At 36.0% G+C, this 21104-nt stretch overlaps 2 protein-coding genes across 2 annotated transcripts; one reads left to right on the top strand and one right to left on the bottom strand.

The window, feature by feature from the left end:
- The first annotated feature begins 857 nt into the window (after window positions 1-857).
- Window positions 858-7284, top strand: LOC141606584 (transcription initiation factor TFIID subunit 11). Its single transcript, XM_074425771.1, has 5 exons — window positions 858-969; window positions 4555-4893; window positions 5715-5802; window positions 5983-6082; window positions 7046-7284. The coding sequence occupies exons 2-5, from the start codon at window positions 4571-4573 to the stop codon at window positions 7171-7173; spliced, it is 639 nt and encodes a 212-aa protein (XP_074281872.1). The 5' UTR covers window positions 858-969; window positions 4555-4570; the 3' UTR covers window positions 7174-7284.
- A 420-nt stretch (window positions 7285-7704) lies between these two features.
- Window positions 7705-11536, bottom strand: LOC141606583 (putative pectinesterase/pectinesterase inhibitor 59). Its single transcript, XM_074425769.1, has 2 exons — window positions 9344-11536; window positions 7705-8604 (listed from the first exon to the last, which is right to left on the bottom strand). Exons 1-2 carry the CDS (start codon window positions 10269-10271, stop codon window positions 7913-7915), a joined length of 1620 nt encoding a protein of 539 aa, XP_074281870.1. The 5' UTR covers window positions 10272-11536; the 3' UTR covers window positions 7705-7912.
- Between the last annotated feature and the right edge of the window lie 9568 nt (window positions 11537-21104).

The raw sequence follows: 21104 nt of genomic DNA, 5'->3' as shown, positions 1-21104 counted from the left end.
CTGATTCAAGAAATTTATTGGAGCACGCCTATAGAGAAGCTAATAGAGCCGTTGATTTATTAGCTAATAGAGTTCACTCTAGCACAATTCCCACTCATTTAGTTTTTCCTTTTGATTGTAGTTAAACTTGAGGCTTTGCCCCTCATTAGTACACAAAAAGGGATATTCTCTCGTGTATCCTTGAACTTTTTCGTTTTCTAGGATGTACCCATCTTTTCTTGCAAAAAAAAAAAAAAACTTTGACCGTCAATAACTCTTGACTACAAGTTCAGGATACGATACACTTTTTTTTTCAAATTGACCGTTAAGAGGTCTTCAGTTTGAAAAAGAATTCACCGACATCTCAACTCGTAATCGGGAATTATGGTCGGTCAAAGTTTATTCGTTAAAAAAGCTTCGACCAACCATAACTTTCGGCTACGAGTTCAAAAAGCGGTGATTTTTTTTTCAAATTCAAGCCTTTGACGAGATAATTGGTTTGAAAAAAAAAAATTACCACTTTTTAAACTCGTAACAGAGAATTATTGTCGATCAAAGTTTTTTTTTTTTTTTGTGAAAAGCGATGAATATGGCCCTAGAAAACAAAAAAAATCAGAGGTACTCGAAATAATATCCAAAAAAAAAAACAAAGCGTCTTGCTTGTGACGGGCTAATCCCGCCACAAGCTGAAGACCTCTCACAAAAAGGGAGAGGGAACAAGGAGGGGCACCCCCTATATGCTTCCCCACTCACCTCTCATGGGTATTTTGTGTGACGATATCGCGTCTTGAATGAGATTTTGTGAAAAAAAAAAAAAAAACTAATGTTAAAACCCGTGTAAAAATAAACGGGTTACATATATAATCTCCATCCTCCTAAATTAAACTATAGTGAAAAAAACAGGTACTGTCGAGTAAAAAAAAACACAATTGATTGTTAACAGTTTACATTTGCTCGTTCATTCCTTTCGAATTCCTATCAAATTTCAAGGTAAATTATTTCTTTAACCCTAATTTCCTGATTTATGATGATTTAATTGCAATCGTTTTCGTTTCAATTTCATTATCATGATGCTCATAGTAATTTCATTATCTTGAACCCTAGAACATAGTTTGAATCGTAACTGTGATTTTACTTTGAACCCTAATTTAGTTCCGGAATCGCGTTTTGTTATTAGAAGTAGGTTAAGATTGGTGATTGTTTCTTGCTCTCATTCAATTAGTTCTCTGCGTTTGATTAAATTATCCGTCACAAAAGAATAAAAGCGTAAACAATTAGTAGTTGAATTGCTCCTGAATTGCTCCCGAAAGGATAAAAACGTAAACAAGTAGTTGAATATAAGGGAGTATTTCGCTATCTTCGTCGTTAGCTGTGTTCTGTTTCGCGGTCTTGGTTATTGTCTGCTTTAATTCTTGACTGGTTTGTAATATGAATGAGGGTTCTTTAAGCTTGTATATAAGAATTTTTGGCCAATTTCCTCTCATTGGATTTGTAAGGTACCACATGTATGTCAGTATGTAAGCATATGTGATTTGTATTTCTTTTTGTCGAGATACCGTCTATATAGTCATTATACAATAAGAGGCGTTGTTGAGCAGTAAAGAAACTTCTTCTTTTAGGGAAGTTTTTCTGAAGATCAGTGGACGTTTCTAGTAATTCCGTTATATAGAAAATTTAGCATACGTATGTGAATTGTGGTTTATCTCCATTTATTTCCGTGGTAGCATCCTTACTACTTGGGTTTTATCAGTAAAGCTGGTGAATTTTTTCTTTCGAAAGACCAATATTGTTGTTCTTTTTTTTAGAGATTGTTTGGAGGAGTTAACTTTATCTGTCTCCTCTCCTTCATCTGCGAGATGCGATGACTCGATGAGTATCTGTGATGATTATGATACTTGAGTGTCAACTCAGCTTCCTTTCCTGATCGAAAAGAATAAGAGTCCAATATGGCAATGTCTTATCCACAAATTTATTATAAATGCTTGTATAGTTGTAATATAAGACGGTTTTACACACATTGTTATAGAAGATATAAAAATTTGTGAGATACGGTCCCTCACTAATATCCAGCTAAAAGGGCAGTAACTAAGTCAGCCATGAACTCATGAAGCTTGTTTCAGCTGAAGACATTACCTTTCTTGTAAGCAAATGAATGACATACCAATGGTATCGTTTCATTCGTGAGTTGAAATGACCACTACAAGGAAGTCGGTGTTTACCGACCGTCCAAATTGGTCGGTACTGCGCCTACTAGCCAAAAATGGTCTACCTAATCTTGAAAACCATTCTTCAACATAAGTGATATAAAGCCAAGATAACTTCGGTTAAATTTAAAGTTGGATAAAAAAAATTAATACTCAAAGTTGAAATTATTACGGACATTTTAATCGAGAATATTAAGATCTCTTAGAACCGTTCTTGGTAAATAGAGTATTAAAACTCCACTCTCTCTAAATTTCCTTAGCCTTCAATTCCATTCTAGGGGGTCTCTTCAATACACACAAGTTAATCACAAACAATAATTTTTTTAGTCAATCGAAGCGCACTTAGTCGCATTGCAATATAGGGAGGGGGGGATTCGGACTTGGAACCTATTGTCCACTAGGCTAATCACAAACAATATTAAGGCCTCGTTTGGTTGCCCCTTGTAAATCATGGGAGTTGGAAAATCCCATGAATTACAAAATTGTATACTTGTTTGGTTACCTTTTTTTTGCCATAATGTAGGCATTCCATTCTCCAAGGAGTTTCCAACTCCTCCACAATGGAGGAGTTGAATTACCTAGGTCCCCCTAGGTAATTGCAAACTCCGGTGTAATTGAATTCCTACATTGGCAACCAAACGGATTTTGTTAATTCACATGAATTTCATGTGGGAGTTCAATTCCCATGAATTCGATATTCCGGTGGAATTGTATTCCCACGGGCAACCAAACGAGGCCTAAGAATCTCTACGAGACAATTTTCTCTATCATTAAATTGAGCAAAAACCGTCTCAAAAGCTACTTGAAAAATAGCAAATGAAAGTATATGCAAAATAATTCAAATTTATAATCTACAGTAAGTGGATTATACATCTGATGTACTAGATGATATACTTTTTTTTAGCATTAAGATAAAGTTTTTGAGTTTTGTTTTAAAAGTTATGAGTTTTATTAGAAAATTTTTGAGTTCATTCTTTTAAAAATAAAACTAAAAAAATTACAAATATAACTCAAAAAAATTTACATATAAGCTCAGAAAAAAATGAGTTGACGTCAAAAAACTAACATGTAACTTTAAAACTTTATAAAACTCGAAAAAATACACAAAAACTCAAATATATAGGAATCCTGGTGTAATCCATCCGATATATAATCCTTTTTCTCTATAATCCATAGTGTCACGAGAAAAAGAAAACATTTCTTTAACCCTTCTTTATTTTAGTTTCGACATTTATATACGTATTCACTAATGTTAAACCCGTGTAAAAATATACGGGTTACTAATATAATCTCTCGAATCAAATAAACCCGTGCAATTGATTCTTTACAGTTTACATTTGCTCGATCGTTCCTTTCGAATTCCTTTCAAATTCAAGGTAAATTAATCATTCAACCCTAATTTCCCGATTTATGATGTTTCAATTGCAATCGTTTTGGTACCAATTTCATTATCATGATGCTCAGTGTTAATTTCATTATCTTAAACCCTAGAACAGACAATTTGGGGATAAATTGGTTGAATATCAGTTGAGTTTAGCGCTTTCATTGAATTGTAATTGTAATTTAGTTAATTTGAATTGTAATGTGGTTTACTTTGAACCCTAATTCAGTTCTGAAATCTCGGTTTTCAATTCGTTTGATTAAAATACTCGTCACATTATAGTAGAATCGTAAAGAACTAGTTGAATTGTTCGCGAATGAACAAAAACGTAAACAACTAGTTGAATAGGAGGTAGTATTTTGCTGTCTCGATTGTTAGTCGTATGTTTTTTCGTGTTCTTGGTTATTTTCTGCTTTAATTCATGAAAAAGACTGGTTATTTTTGTGGTTATTTGAACATTGCAGTTTCAATCGTCTCGAGTATCATCTGAATAATGTTCTGTAAGCTTGTACGGAGTATTTAGGTATTTTGGCCAAGTTCTTCTCGAGATACTGTCAATTTAGGGTCCTTTATACATTAAGTGGTATTGTTCGTAGAAAACCCTAGTAGTAGTAATTAGTAAATAAACCTTTTCTCTTAGGGATTTTTTTTCGAAGATAACTGGCATTTCTTGTAGTTCCGTTTTATTGAAAATTTAGCTTAGTTATGTGAATTGTGGTTTATCTCCATTTATTTTAGAGGTTTTATCAGTGAAGTTAGTGATTTTTTCTTTCTAAAGACTATTATTGTGGTTCTTTTCGAGATTATTTGGAGGCGTTAGCTTTCTTTCTCTCATCTCCTTCATCTGTAAGATGTGATGAGTTTGATACGTGAGTGTCAACTCATTTTCCTTTTCTTATTGAAAAGAATAAGAGTCTTGTTGTCGGGTAGTTTGTATATTTTTTTTGAGGCCTAAAGATTGAGGAAAATCATTGGCTTGTTTGGGCGTAGGGTTTAGTCGGTGGTTATGTCGAAGGATCCATTTGAAGCAGCATTTGAAGAGCAAGAGGAGTCCCCGCCTGAGTCTCCTGCTACGGCAGCCAACGTTGAAGAAAATCAACTTGGTGTTGGGCCTTCATCAAATGAAGAAAATCATCAACCTGAGGATGTTTTCAGTGATCCAAATGTTCCTTCATCTTCTACAAGGCCGCCATTAGCAAGGACACTGCAGCTTAACAACAATAAGACCAAGGATGAGGATGGGGATGACGAAGATGAGGACGAGCAGATGGATGTCGCAATGGGAAAATTCCCACCCAGCGGTGACCCTGATAAATTGGCCAAGATGCAGTGAGTTTTCATTTGCTTTGCTAATCTGATCTTTGCAACTCATGTCTGTGGTGTTTTAGCTTCTGCCTGTCCTGTTCTCTGAAAGTTTTTTGAGTGGAAAATTGTTTTGGATTACGGTGGTTGTAGCGCGAGTCATGTCGCTGTCAATCCTGTCATTGTATACATGCTGGTTTCCCGGGCAGACATACTCTTAAACTACGTAAGACATTGTTTTGGATACAAAAGTAGGTTGAATGGGAGGGAAAGGAAGGGAGGGGGAAGGGACCTTTGTGTTCTCCTTCCAAACTTTTCATGTTGTAGGGGATTTATTTTGGTGTATGGGGGGGAGATGGAAGGATCCGCTTTCCATCTCCTTCTTCAGCTGCCAGCTCGATTTTGTTAACCAAACAAAGGAAACTGTTCTGCTTCCTTTCCCTCAAGTTGCTTTACCTCCAAATCTTTTTGTCTTTAGGGTATGTGACAGAATGTTATTGTGATCTCTGGAACGGTAGATCTTTCACGGTGTCTTGTAATAGTTGAACAGGTGAATGCATATGCATTAAGTTCATGTTACCATTCACCACTTTTATATTTGTCAGATTCATTGGACTGTCCATTACATCAATGTCGTATTTTTGCAGTGACAGATTATGACTGTACCTAATTGCAACTGTAAATGATATTTAAGTTTGATGCACGTTGATCCTAAAATGTCACTAGTTACTATCATTATTGCCATGACTGCACTCAAGTGAGCTGTAAATGATGTTACGATGTTGTCATATAAGCTTGATGCACCTTGTTCATGAAATATGTCACTTAGTTACTGTCATTGCTTGCAGAACCATCTTATCACAGTTTACTGAGGAACAAATGAGCAGATACGAAGCTTTCCGAAGAGCTGGTTTTCAAAAATCCAACATGAAAAGGGTAATGTTTCAATCTCATATTACCTGTATGTGAAGGGGTGAAGGCTACATGCTCATTCCGACTTCCTTTATTATTCAATCTTAATAATTATATGGGATTTTTGCCTGTCTTGGCTTCCTTTTTGTTTGCTTCTATGATTGTTTGCTCTTTCTATTCTAATGGCACTATACTTAATTGCAGTTGCTCGTGAGCATAACTGGCAGTCAGAAGATATCTGTACCTATGACGATCGTGGTGTCTGGTATTGCAAAAATGTTTGTTGGGGAGCTTGTTGAGACAGGTATGCATTTTCATTTCGGACACTTTGAATGATGTTCTTGATCATAGATAGAAAATGGCTTCTGGTGTAATGTAGGGTTTGGGTATCTTATCATCAAATACTCCGTAGTGTTTTCTTCACACTGAGATAAACACAGTCTGGTAATTTCAATTACAGTAATAATAATTGTAAATATCACATATTCTAGAAAATGATACATATACGAAGTGTGGACTGTATCACTGATACAGTTAATAAAATCAACCACCGTCTCTCTGATGGTTTACACTGAAAGTTGTCCCTAAATTTTCTTGTTGCGGACTGCTGTTTTGCCATGGGTGGTATCATATTCGTGATTTATGTTCCTCAGAGTTTTCATATTGCTTTTTTTACTCATGTCAGACATTCATGTCATACTCGAACATGGGTATGATATTGACACACTCCATTCTAAGCCAAATTAAAATGCGGATTTTTCATTAAAAATAGCCCAGTGTCAGGTAGCTCTAAACGAATCTGGCTGTATGGATAACGTAGATCTTGTAGGGTGTGCGGTGGCCGGGCTGGGGAAGTGGAGCCCGGGCACGGCACTAAATGAGGACCAGGCTGGGACGGGCCAGTGCTGGGCCAGTTTTCCCTGGCACTAACCCGGCCCACTTAGTAGTGGGCCAGTCCTGGGCCGGACTGGGCCTTATATATTTTTTTTATTTGTGTTTGGGCCGGGCCGAGGAAATCGTGTCACTAGCCCAGCACTAGGGGCTAGCTGGGCCGGGCTGTGGGCTGGCCGGGATGACATTTTTCGACCCACATACCCTGGCTGGGCCGGGCTTGCCCGCCACGTTTCACAGCTCTAAGATCATGATTCATGAGTGTTCAGTATGTGACGTTTGCTATAAGACCCCACTCACCAGGGTCAGGGACCGGCTAGTTTCTTTTCTGTAGTTGCCACTTGCCAGTCACTAATGGCTATTTTATGGGTTGCAGCTAAAATAGTGATGAGTGAAAGAAGGGAAACCGGCCCCATAAGACCATGCCATATGAGGGAAGCTTACAGGAGGTTGAAGCTTGAGGGTAAAGTGCCAAGAAGATCAGTTTCACGCTTATTTCGTTAATTTCCCGACATTGGCTCTTGTTCTTCTAATGGCCATCTTGATAATGTATACATATGTTGATGTAGTCAAATTTTGTTATGGCAATTAAGTATCTCAAGTATTGATCTGCAGTTATTTCTGGATATTACTCCCTCCTATTCTCCGATTCTTCTGGTTCTTTACGTTTTTTTTAGGAGTATCGTATCAAACGTAAAGAATCAATTGAATTGGAGGAGGAAGATCATTTCAATCATTCTATGGGGCCGTACATTGCTTACAAGCAAAGCCTCTTTTACCCAACTAATTATAGCGCTACTCGAGTAAAATTTTGAAGTGCGCCTTTTTTTTAAAGAAGCTAATGGTAGTGTCAAAGGTCATTTTCATGAATAATAATTCTTGTATTCCGTATAAGATTGTTCGGTCTAAAAACTCATTATATATTTTTTTTTTCCGCTTGGAAATACAAGCAATTTAATGTAAAACCGTTGTACAAGTACATAATGATTGTAAATGATTTTCTGTTCTGAAAAGTATGACTTTGTACACCGGTAATTTGTTCGTATAAATCAAGTTCATTAAAATCGAACTGAATGATTATAAATTAACAATCAAAGATAAATTACATGGCTTGGAAATTTTTAAACAAACTAAGAAAAAATGGGGGAATAAATCAGCCGTCGGTAAATATCGTATCATACAGTTAAGATTAATGGGAAATTAATCTCCGAGCAATCAACAGTGAGAAGTATGATTCGGAATTTCAGAGCCCTAAACTAAAAGGGATGCCAGTCGTCGGCAACCACGTCCTACCGGCAATAAAATGGCCGACCGTGTACAACGTGGCTACATTTGGGCTTTTGATGACATGAAATCCGGGCCAGTTGACTCGTCTACGAACATCTGACCCCGGTCCAAAATTTGCGTACTCGGCATAATACAGTGTGTTCAAAAACCTGTCACCGTTCCAAGGCATCCATCCCGCGGAGTCTACCAATGGACCTATGTAAGTTTTCATGATAATAGTTCGAGAGTATTCCTGCCAGGGCCGACCTAGATATGTAACGACAGACCGGCCCATGGGTACAAGATCCTTGTCGGCCATGATCCGCGAGCTGTGGATCACAATGCCTGTATTTTGATTCGGGTCAGCTCGGCCTTGAGCCGTAATAACATTTGCTTGACCCCAAATCGGCTTCCTTACGTAGATCATGCAGTTTTGGAACACAGCAGCAGCATTACCGAAAATAATGTCGATAGTGCCGAAAATGTAGCACATTTTGTAGAATTGTCTTTGAGAATGTACAAACAAGGTGTCCTGATAACCGTAAAAAGCGCATTTGTAGAAAACCGAAAGATCAGAACCTGAACGTAGTGCCACTGCCTGTCCGTTTTCAGGCCCTGCTGTGTTTCGGAATGATATATCACGCGCTATGAATCGAAGCCCGTCTACTCCTGAATATTCACCAAGGAAGAAAACATGTTAAAAGATTCTTTCCTATCTCGGGTTCGATTACGAGTAATAGTGTGAATGGTTGAATAAATAACATGGGTTTTTGCTTGGCTCAAGGATCATTTTGCTGACTTTAGAGCAAATCAAGTTCCAAGTGGAATAATTAAATTAATTAAAATTAATCACCAGATAATATAGTATTTTATTAAGTAAATGTCAGAAGTTAGAATTTAGTAAGGATTATTGCTTCTAATCACTGAAAGAAGTGTCAGTAAGTTGATGCAGCATTAAATTCTAAAACATTAGTTTAAGAAAATGAGATGTAGATCTTCTGTTTCCGTAACTTCGATTTTCGTTAAACTAACAACTAATCAAATCAGTCAAATGATCAATAATACATTACTACCTAGCTTAATGCATGCATTCAGACGTTTGACATCTGAGCTAAGCTACTGTGAGGATGCCCAATGTTGGTTGATATGAACGGATTGTGTGTATGATAAAATTTCCGATTAGATTCTAATCATTCAAGTTTACGACTGACTGAAACGTCGACTAACATTTGCATTTTAGTCTATGTTTCTCGCTTGCCAATAAGTTAAGTTTAAACATCAAAGTATAATCAAAATCCTAAAAATTGAATCAAAGAAACAAAAAATACTAAAGATATGATGAATGTACATATTATAATGAAATATACTAACAGAGAAACAATCAAGAAAAAGAGGTGATCAATGTTACCTGCAGTAGCTGAGTTATAAGTAGTGTAACCGGAACGAACACTTCGACTGCCAGTGATAACGGTCTTCCTTATACCATCTCCAATCAATGTAATATCATTATTATAAGGACCTACATAAATATTCTCCCTATAAACACCTCTTTTTACATGAATAACCTTCCTTCCCCTTACATTACTCCTAGCCGCGGCATCAATGGCTGACTGAATCGTCTTATAACGAGCAGATGGACCTCTAGACACGACAAACATGGCTTTCTTGACCGCTAATGATCTACCACCAAGCAATAACCTCCGATCATGGTGGCTTAACCAAGAAGGGTAACCGTCAGTAGTACTATTATCACTAGTAGAGTTATCAGCCTGTATTAACCCTTCATTAACAGCTAAACTATTGGAAATCAAGTCGGAAACATTGTACGAGACGTGAGGCCATATGAAGGTTGTGACATTCATGTCCTCGGACCCACCTAAACACGTCTCAAGGTTGGTTAGCGCAGCGCTTAGCCAAGTCTGAGCATCAAAGTCAGTGAAACTAGAGTTACTAGTTAAGCCGTTAAGGGTGTAATTAAGTTGAATAATAGTGTGATCATAGAGCCTAACGCAATCAGCCCACGCTGCGCGTTTCTTATGATCATCACACCTTATTCCCCAACCCCATATATGGCTTTGGGCATGAATGGCGCGTTGTAAAGCTACCTCTACTATCATCTTCCTAAACTCGGTTTTTTCCTTTGGTGGTTTTAGCTTTTGTTCAGTCATGAAAAACTTGCACGGCTCCGGATGGGGGACGGTATCACACCATTGGTTTATGTCGTCTAAGATTGGAGGATCTTCGGGAAATTGCGTCTCAGAGAATGTACAAGTTATGAAGGGAATTAGGATTGATATGATGAATAAGAACTTGTTTGAAGATGAATAATATGGCATTTTTGAGTTGAGTTTTCTGGCAGTGTAGGTGTATTTTTTCTTTGGTTTTGATGTGTAGGAGAAGCTTGTGTTTATACTCCTATAAGTATATGAACCATGAAGGGTTGTATGTTGAACAAAGGGTGATTAAACTAAGTTAAGTTAAAATGGCATAGGTAATGTGAACAGAGGATTCAAAAATGTCCTAAAAATGTGCTCTTGACTTTGCTTAGTATATATAATGACACAAGTTCTTGGTAAGACCGTCTAAGTTAAGACGATATTTACAACTGATTTAAATAAGGCGCAAATAAAAGGAGGGTTGTGAGACGTCTTAACTTAAGACGAGTTTAAACAAGACCTATTGATATAATGCATGATGTCCTTTAAGTAAGTTCTTTGCACAAAGGATTCTCCAAAAAAAAAAAAACCTTGATAAAACAAATATCATTACTTAGCCTTATATTTTATTTATTTTTATTCAAATTAGTAATTATATTTAATTATAGAAGATTAAATAAATACTCCGTATTAATTTTCCTTTAATACTCCCTCCATCCTATTTATATCGTCTGACTTTCTTTACTGGAACGTTTCACTTAAAAATGAGAAATAACTACTCTTTTGGGATGTTTTACTGAAAAATAATGAAGTAACTTTCCTGTTGGGATGTTTTATTAAAACTAACAACAAATTAATTTTAATGAAGAGAATAGTTGTTACTTGAAAGTGGCTAATATTGGATGTTGGCTCTTTTTCCTAATTAAATCCAGAAGAAAGACAATTAATTTGGGATAGCATAATATAAATACGCAATTGCTAAATCCCGCACATAAATTACTACATCCCACACATTTTGCACCTATATTAATGTATTGTACTTAAAGATGGAGGGAGTAACGTAATGTACTTAAATTTATTATCCAAAACAAATAATATACCCTAAAATATTGAATTAAAATCTTATTCTTAATTATAGTTGATTGATTAATTAAGAAGCAAGTTATGACAGAATATAGGTCAATGAAATTTGATGTGGTGCACATGAGATTGCTTAAATAAACCAGGTGAAAATCCCAAACTTAAATGTGAAGTATAGTCCGACTAAAACACGAGCAATTCAATGCCAATTATGAGCATAGGAAGGAGTACAACTTTTTTCACCTAATGATGAATGTTTTCCCTATTATAAACTTCAACATCAAGCAAATCACAGAAAATGTCATGAAAACTGTTGGATCAAGTTATATTGGCAGTAACTAAATTAAAATATATTGTAAGTATTAGTAATTTTGATTTTCGAGTAAATATATTGATCTATTTGATAGTTTAAGCTATATTGATCTATTTGATGTTTCGGTAAGCTATATTGGTAGTTCAAGCACTCTCTATTCATTTTATTTCCATACATTTGATTAAAATACTCCTCACATATTGAACAAATGTATGGAAATTATATGAATGGAGAGAGTATGTGATAAGGATTAAGGTCCAAGTATTATTCACCTTTTTATAACATGACGCATTACCATACTGTACCATAAATTTATTTGATTGTAATTAATAATAAGCAATCAATTAAGAATTCCTAATGTAATTTTTATTTTTTCATAATTTTTTACAGTAAAATTATTTTTATTTTTTATTTTTTTTGGTGCGAGTAAAATTATTTATTTAGTATGTCAAATGTGCACATACCGAAATAAACAAGAATTTTGGTTGTAAATTATGGGAGGTCGGCCCTTAAAAGTTGCCTATCTTGAGAGTATTTCTAAAATATAACCAACATAGGTTACTAGAGGTCAACAATTTAAGAACACTAACGAAGAGTATTCATGAAGGGATGTAAAAGATGCCACTTCAAAACTCATCATTAATACTACATCTTAAGTTTTCAAACTTCAAACTTAGACAATAATACATATATATACACTTGTTAAAGTTGCATTTCCATTTTGTGGTTTTTAAACTATAATTTTGGACAAGTGGAATGCAGTACAAGTGTACTGTACAACGTATTTTACATAGTTGTACTAACTTGTAAGCAATACATGTCTTGACTTCCCATTTATGAAGCTCATACATGTGCAATCTAGCCTTGCAAGAACTTTTTTTTTTTTTTTTTTTTTTTTTTTTTTTTTTTCCGACAATAGTAAACTGATATAAATAAAAGAAAAGTGTACATAACAGTCAGTTACATATTACCCATTGTCAAATGGGCGGGCACCGAAAACTGCTAGACGACTCGACATCCAATTAACCGAACTAAACTCTAAGGTAGAACAAAGTGAAACACCAAGACGACTTTTCTTGAATGGTGGGTAGTAATCATCGAACTGAATCGGGTAGTCATCTCGCCTCTTTGTCTTCTTATCTGCAACATTAGTAGTGATGTACCTGCAACAAGAAGATAAACACGTGACAGAAACCAAAACTCTCTTTTTCAAACTATCATTGGCACGGGCTAGTTGTCCACGAGGAGAGGAACGAAGCCTTTTGTGCCAGACTTGCTCCTTTGAATGCGTTCTAGCTGCTTCAAATTTAAATTGGATTATGGAGACCTTACTAGCACAAGAAGTATTACAAGAAAGGCGCTTCTTTTTATCCGTTTGGACGAGGCATTCATCTTGCACCGACGCTGCATCCGTTGAACTAGAATCAGTTTGCAAAGGTGCATCCGTTGGCGGACATATATCCGGCAAAGGATCAGACATAGGAACTGCTGCATCCCATGACTTATCGCCATGGAGAGTTCCCGGCTGGATAGTGTTTGGAGTGAGGGGGCGAACCCTCAAAACTGCCCCAGATCTGGGGTGAAAAAACTCTATATTCTTACCAAGTAACAAGTTATTGTAGGCTTCAGCAGAAAGATGTAATTTCTTGTGGGCTTGCTTTTTGTTGGTGAAACCAAATTTGGCTTGTTTGAGTACGAGCGAGAGGACGGAGTAGCAGCCTCCACGGACTCAAAGATGACTTGGGTAGGTTCTGAGTTAGTGATTGTGGATGAAGCAAGGTCAGAATGCTCATTACTCTGAACGGACATAGATGTGTCAATAAGGAAGTCCATCACGTCTGAGCTAGTACCAATCTCGTCTTGAACACAAGGAACATCAGTGGTCAAGGACGCTTCGGCAGAGCTCGAAACAATCTGTGCTTCAGAAGGAGGTATACCTTTATCGCGCAACACCAAAGAACACTCGAAATGGTTTCTTACCTTTTTTGGTTGAAGCCAGAGGGTCAAAGGGATAAGCAACACGCTTTCCGTTAATATTTAACGCTAAATCGTCAACAACTGAAAAGAGCTCACGAGTGATATCTTTGTTGCTTGGGTCAATTTTCGTAGCAGACTCAAAATCATGTAGAGCCTCGGTGAGTAAATTCATCTGCTTGAAAGCTAAGCCTCTACGATACAAAGCTTTAACATTGCAGGGTTCAAAATGTAAAACAAAATTGCAGAGAAGACGAGCCTTAGAGAAATTAGAAAGCCGTAATTCACAAAAGGCTAAGTTTAGGATGAGAGAAAATGCAAGAGAGGATGCCAAGGGTTGATCGGATAAGGGTGGTAGACCAAGGAAACACAAAAACTGAAGGCCTAAATCGTAATGAAGGACAGCTAAAGGGAAATTAGCTTCCTTAACAAGAGTATTACCCCGATCCTTTAACAAGCTAATGTTTGAGATTGACGGATTCCCCATCTCTAAAAACCACTTGGCAAGAGCATCATCCTCAAAAGCATGATTAGAAAAAACAACTAAATCGCAAAGATTGAGAAGGAAATATTGATAATCCATTATAAGAAACTAAACTACAACCAACCCCACCCGCCTCAACAACCGACCAGCAACCATCTCCGAAAGAAAATGACCATGGGAGAAGGAACCCAAAAGAAAAGGGAACCACCAAACACAGGGACCTATCAATCTCCGACCAAAGGCCGCTAAAAGAGCCTCGCACATAGAACCAGAGACCGGCTTAGAAGCAAGAAATTGCAGTGTAAAGAAAAAAGAACAACAAAGGGACAACGTTGTTTGCTTACCCAAACGGCCAAACCCACAATACCAGAACCGACTCCTAAGAGTCAATTCTTATTCGATGACTAAAAAAAAACCCCCAATTAAAAGCACTATTTCTTGAACTTCCTCCTCCAACGATGTCGTCTTGTAAAACTACATAAACAAGACGCTCAGCACAAACATAGAAAAGAGATTTAAGTCTCAGATTGATGAAAAACTCCATGGTATTAAAAGGAAAAAAATCGAACCAAATTGGGGGAGGTAAAAGCTTGACTAAGATCAAAAGCCAATTAATCAAAACAAAGACAGAGGCATAAGATATGATGGAAGGCAGATTTGGACAAAACGCACCTCAGATACTAAGACAAGTCGGAGATTGAAGGAAACATGTGAGATTAAAGGACAGAACCAACTCTACCCATGATCAAGGTAAGGGAAACCGCCGGAGATCAGCCACAAGGGCCAAATCGCCGGCGGAATCGGAGGTGGAGCAGCGGTGAAAGGAGGGGATGAGGCGGCGGTAGTTTACCAGAAACTTAGGGGTTAGGAAAGGTAGAGAGAAGGTAGAGGATTTTTAGAGAGAAGGCCCTAATAGATAGAACAAATATTCAATTTCTTGGGATCCAAGAACTTTTTTTACTATCATGCATGACGAGAGGTGTAATTTTAGACCCGATTTCATTTTCGATCATTTAGAAATCAACTTTTATGTGTTTTTTAAGGGGTTGAGGTTGTATTCATCCGATTCCTCGACCATGAAAGTTTAGAAATAATTTTTTATTAGGATATTATATATGCATCAAGTCTATTTGGCTCAATTGGTAAAGGTTTGTTGCTTTGGATGCGAGGTCCCAGTATCGATTCCTGGTCGCCTAGGATTCGAGCCTTGGATCTCAAAGTTAATATACAAACTTCTTAACCATTGAATCATATTAGAAAAATTAGTCCGGATCAATTCTTTTTATATTTTTACATTATACTCCGTACAACATTAGTTTAAGTGAAAAAAAAAACTGAAAATATATTTTTTTAAATTTTTTTTGTAAATGTATTGAAAATTTTTGTTGGGTGCCCCCTTGTAAGAGATTCCTGCGTCCGCCCCTGCTTACACGCACGCAATTTATGTGAATTAAGCGCTAGGATATGGTGTTTTATTCATAATGAAGCAAAGTCGAACCAAAGCAAAAACTTCCTCCAAAATCAATAAACAACAATGAACTATCAGAGCATGCTTAACTGTACAAGCCTATGAGGATATACTTCTGAACATTAAAGAATAACACACAAAAAGGTTCTTTATGTCACCACAAATTCTCAAACTAAACGGTTTCATACTCCCAGTAAGGTTACTTCAATACCTACTAACTACCTATAGTTACATCTCATTCAACCCTTACTGGTACAAATATCCACAGTATTGAATCTCGGTTTGAGACTGGATCTCGAAATTGTTGGAAATAGAGGCTTTGAGAGCCTTTTTCTTAGTTTCCATTTGTCCCACATTGGTGAGGAAGTGGGTGTTTTATGGGTTTATATAACACCCCTTCCCTTACCTTATCACTAGTGGTCATGGGGAGTCTTTTGTAGAGACTTTGCGAGGTGCTTAATTCGGCTCGCCTTGTGTCGTCGAGCCCGGATCCGGATCCGGATTTTGTCGCTGCGGCGGGTGTGCCTATCTTTTTGGGCCGCATCTCGAGTTTTGTTTTGGTGTGTTGTTGAGTTGAATCGGTCACCCAACCGATCATCAACATGAGGGTCATGCTCCACGTTTGTAGCCCTTGACTGCAACATCTTAGGAGTCGGTTTTGCTGCTTCTGTTGCTGCGTTTTGGCTATAAAAAGGAGCCCGACTTCTCTATCAAAACACACAGAAAAACATAAACTCTCCTCTCTCGTCTTCTCTGCTCTCTCATAAATTTCTGGGTATTGCTAATTGATATCGTTCCAGGTCTTACATTCTTGAGTGGGCGAGTTTGTAAGGCGCGATGAGTGTAAACCTTGGGGACTACCGGTGGCGACGATCGCCACCACGGTCGCACCGGAGAAATAGTTTTTAAGGCAGCGGTTTCGTACCGTGTCACTACCTTTCCTCTGTCGGTATATCTGATCTCTGGCATTTATTTCGTTACTGCTTACTTATTCCTTTCGTAATTCTTTACTGTTTCAGAATTTACGAACAACAGAAATCTGCTCTAATGACCTAGCTAATCTCAATCATTCGCTATAAATAATACTGCGATAAATATCAACTAATATGCAGTCGTAATATAAAGCTTAAAACCTCGATAACTCGTTGCATTTGAGTGTTGTGACTGGTGGTCAAAATTTAAATTCAAGTAGAGATCTAAGTCAATGTATAGTCATTCTAAAGGAAAGCAATGTATAGTCATTCTAGTATATAATGTAAAACCACCACTAAAAAAGACGACATGCGACGGAAATTTTGAGACTGTTGCCTAATCCGTCACATTATTAACTTTGCGATGGCATTAATAGCTTTGTGACGTTTTTTTTTTCCATTTGAATCTATTATTCTATTATAAATTTTTATATTGTTGTTTTTGTTATGAAACAATAGTTAGTGTGGATGTCCATTGGACTTATACCCGTTATAGTCATCATATGTAATTAGGTTTCTCAATCACCCCTCTTCTATGTACTATATATATACCCCATTACTAATGAATAAGATGGATCTCTCCTACCTCTCTCAATCGATTTGTTTATTTCTCTCTAAGTTCTCTCTACCATTTATTCTCTATTTCTTATTCTATAACACGTTATCAGCACGACTCTACAAAACTGAGTGAGAATGAAAATAAAGAAGGTAGAATATAAAAGACGGGTCAATTCACCTCGTAATTCCAATATGAACTCCCCGATTAAGGTACAATTCTTTCACTAATTTTCATCATTTGGACGTCAAATGGTATGAACAACGGAGTGTTCTATAGGAAAGTTGTGCATTCAATTCTTTGTCATCAATGGTTATTTTAGTGAGTTATTTAGTCCAATACTCCAGCAATCATTGATTAGGTGGAGATGAATTGCCTTCACCATCAGCCATACATAGAACATGATTTTCTTATAAAAAGGCAATCAATAAGTGAATCAGTCTGATGTTAAGAGCATAGCGATAGCTTAATTTTTGTTCGTATAGTTTCATTGTTTCCTCGTCTTAATTCATTTGAATATATTTATGTTTGATGATGAATTCATGTTTAGTGGCTTATAATTTGTCTAATTAGCTAAGCGATATTATTGTTAGATCAGTATGTCGTAATTGTGTTGATGTTAGCACGTTATTCCAATTGCTTTTCAATTGTCAAGCAATGATTTAATGAGAGACGATTTCCTATCATTTAATGTGAAACGGTAGTCTCCTATCTATTTAATTGAGACGGTGTCCTATCTATCTAAGGTGAGACGGCCTCATATATCTATTTAATTCGAGAAAATCTCATATCTATTTAACGTGAGACAATCTCCTATTTATTTAATGCGAGATAGTCTCATGTCATCATAATTTAAGACGATCTTCTATGAATTTAATGTGAGACAATTTAATGTCGCTATTATGCGAGACACTTTTGTCAATTCAATATGAGACGATCTGTTATTGAATTAATTCAAGTTAGTCTCTTATATCAATTTCATTTTAGTTGGTCTCGTATCTATATAATAAGAGATCGACAAACTCATATCTATTTAACATGAAACGATCGTCATTTTAATTTAAGACGATCTTCTATCAATATAATATGAGACATTCTCCTATCTGACATAATATTCGGTCAGTTCAATGTGGGACGGCCTCTTTTCTAGTTAATGCGGGGCGATCTCCTGTCATCATAATTTACGATCTTCTATCTATTTAATTCAAGACGATCTCATAATTATTTAATTGAGACGAGCTCACATCTATTACATGTGAGACACTTCGTACGTATTTATTTAACGTGAGACGATCTCTTATCAGTCATTATAATTTAAGACGATCTTTTATAAGTCCATGTCAAGGAGTCTCGTGTCATTATAAAGGATACAATATCCCATCACATTAATGGGAAATAGTCTTTTATTAGTATAATAATAATGTGGGATGACCTTCTATCAAAACAACCTTATATCAGCTCACTATCTCTATAATGTGACTGAGTCTCCTATAAATTTATTAGTTCACTATCTCCACAATGTGACTGAGTCTCCTATAAATTTAATGTGAGACTTTTTTATGGAATAGTCTTACTCATATTTTTTCATTCCTCAACGGGAAATCATATTTTCTAATTTCTTATGACTTAATTATTTATCATTCGTCATATTTCCCAAAGGGATATTAATTCTTGCCAATCTAGCTAAGACACTAAATGTGTCATATAACAATTCATATATTTGGCGAGATGACGATAAATTATTTTGAGCACATACGATGTAATAGCTAACGATAAATTAGCATCCAAACTTAGTTTGACAAGTCAGTAATGCACAATTGCACATATTAAGGCATATCTAATCCCAAATATGGAGGATTATAATAAATTGCTTGCGAACTACTATCAAAAGTTGACATGAAATGTCATATATGATCAACAAGTGCTTAAAGAACTTTGATGTAACATTGAGTTCATTTGGGTTTCTACTATACCCGTTTATTATAAACATAAAGCTTATAATGTGCTAAAGCTTATAATGTGCTAAAACTCTTATGTGTAGCATATAAATATTACTCCGTATTACAACAGAGACTACACTAAACTTGAGTATGATTGATATTTGAAGATCTAAACATTGGCGCTCCACATTAATACTCGAGGTTGAAAGACCTAATAAATTCAATTGTACATATTGATATTGCTTTTAGTGGCTCAAAAACCACATAACAAAATACGAGTAATTGTGCAATTACATTTCATAGTTTGATTATTATCATGTGAACAAGTTGATCTTCTAAATTGGGCGTCTTGATTCAGCACATTAAGAGCCAATTACATTATTCACTACTCCCCAAAAATATTTTATGATCTTACAAAATGGTCACTATTGTATCTCATTTATATATGATATGAGAAATCGGATTCTAAGGTGTTTATGTAAATGATTGCAATCTATCTTAGATATAGTTTTTACCACCTTAGGGGGAGAAAGTAAGTGAAAAGTTGGTAAAACAAAAGCAGTTTTATCATATTAAATTACAACTATAGTGTAATATATGAAAAATATTAATTCCAGAAATTCTACTATATGATCATAAAAGTATATCCATATGAAACGGATATACATCTCCGCGCACTATTCAATTGCCATTGGATTAGGACTTTATAAGTCCATTTGAACGTCGACATACTTATGGTTATGAGCTTATAAACCTTAAATCCATCCAAATCATGGATATTGAAAATAAAACTGTACAGTTTACATTATCGAGTCACCATATGCATATATAGAGACTAAGTTAAGCATTTGCATTTTATTTTTCTATTACATCATTGCATTACTTCATATCATATAGTTTAGAACTTAGTCACATATCATATGCATGCACATTATTGTTGATGATATGATCATTCAAAGAAAAAGTGCAGTATTACAACAGTGACAAGATTATTTGGAGTGAAGACGCAAAAATCGTTATGAATTACTATCTTCATATTATAAAATTTGAAGCAATCAACGACGCCTATTAATTGAAGACATGTATCAAGTTGATTAAGTATGATGACAACTATTTTCAAGATCGAGAAAGTTTGTCACATCATGAGCTGTATTGACGTTTTACAAGTGATGTAATCATCAGGGGGAGTGTGCACGCGTTGTACTCTTTTTCCTTATCTATGGTTTTGTCCCACTGGGTTTTCCATAGAAAGGTTTTAATGAGGCAGCTTACTAGGTTGCGTGTTATAGGAATATTGTACTCTTTTTCCTTACTAGTGTTTTTCCCACGTGGTTTTTCTAGTGAGGTTTTAACGAGTCATGTTTTTCAGTAATGTACATCCAAGGGGGAGTGTTATGAAACAATAGTTAGTGTGGATGTCCATTGGACTTATACCCGTTATAGTCATCATATGTAATTAGGTTTCTCAATCACCCCTCTTCTATGTACTATATATATACCCCATTACTAATGAATAAGATGGATCTCTCCTACCTCTCTCAATCGATTTGTTTATTTCTCTCTAAGTTCTCTCTACCATTTATTCTCTATTTCTTATTCTATAACAGTTTTCTCTTGTATTTACTTTATTCCCATTACTTTTTCCAAACTAATCTCTGCATATTGCTCTCTTTTAAAAGGTTTAATTCTTTTTTTTTACTCTATATATTTTTTTCCTCTCATTAATTTATACTTTTATTTGCTTATTTTTTCAGAATATTTTGCTCTTTTTTCCACTTTTCGTTGGTATCACAAATTCAGAATGATGGTTTCAAATGACTATTCATGTTAAGGCAATGTTGATGTTGAATCTACTTCAGTAACGACATACATCACATACAGAAAATCGGATATAGAGGCAAAACCAATGTACTAACCGAGTTCAGCGATGAAAGCCTGATAACGTGACCAAACAATGTGAGAAGCCATGAGCTAAATGATAAATGCGCCTGAACATTTCGAGCTGGTCAACTCTGGCAGCTGCAAACAACATCCACTGCTCTAGAGGGCCTAAAGTCTCCATGTTCATTACTGACTTGCTTCCTAGCAGAGGAATACACCAGAAATTATAATGACAGTTGAATGTGAAACAGTTTTTGCAGGACACAGAGAGAAAGACCACATAATGCAGCAGTTAACAAAGAAAATGCACGCTGAATCATCCTTATTTAGATGCAACACCTAAAAC

This window comes from Silene latifolia, chromosome 10, assembly GCF_048544455.1.
Source record: "Silene latifolia isolate original U9 population chromosome 10, ASM4854445v1, whole genome shotgun sequence".
In the NCBI taxonomy this organism is placed as follows: domain Eukaryota; kingdom Viridiplantae; phylum Streptophyta; class Magnoliopsida; order Caryophyllales; family Caryophyllaceae; genus Silene; species Silene latifolia.
The sequence above is the reverse complement of the archived record's forward strand: the minus strand, read 5'-3'. Positions and strand labels throughout refer to the sequence as shown.

Coding starts and splice junctions, on each gene's coding strand:
- LOC141606584 (XM_074425771.1), top strand. CDS start 4,571: ATGTCGAAGGATCCATTTGAAGCAGCATTTGAAGAGCAAGAGGAGTCC. Junction 4,894..5,714: donor GATAAATTGGCCAAGATGCA/GTGAGTTTTCAT, acceptor CATTGCTTGCAG/AACCATCTTATCACAGTTTA. Junction 6,083..7,045: donor TGGGGAGCTTGTTGAGACAG/GTATGCATTTTC, acceptor TATGGGTTGCAG/CTAAAATAGTGATGAGTGAA.
- LOC141606583 (XM_074425769.1), bottom strand. CDS start 10,271: ATGCCATATTATTCATCTTCAAACAAGTTCTTATTCATCATATCAATC. Junction 8,605..9,343: donor TTATAACTCAGCTACTGCAG/GTAACATTGATC, acceptor GTGAATATTCAG/GAGTAGACGGGCTTCGATTC.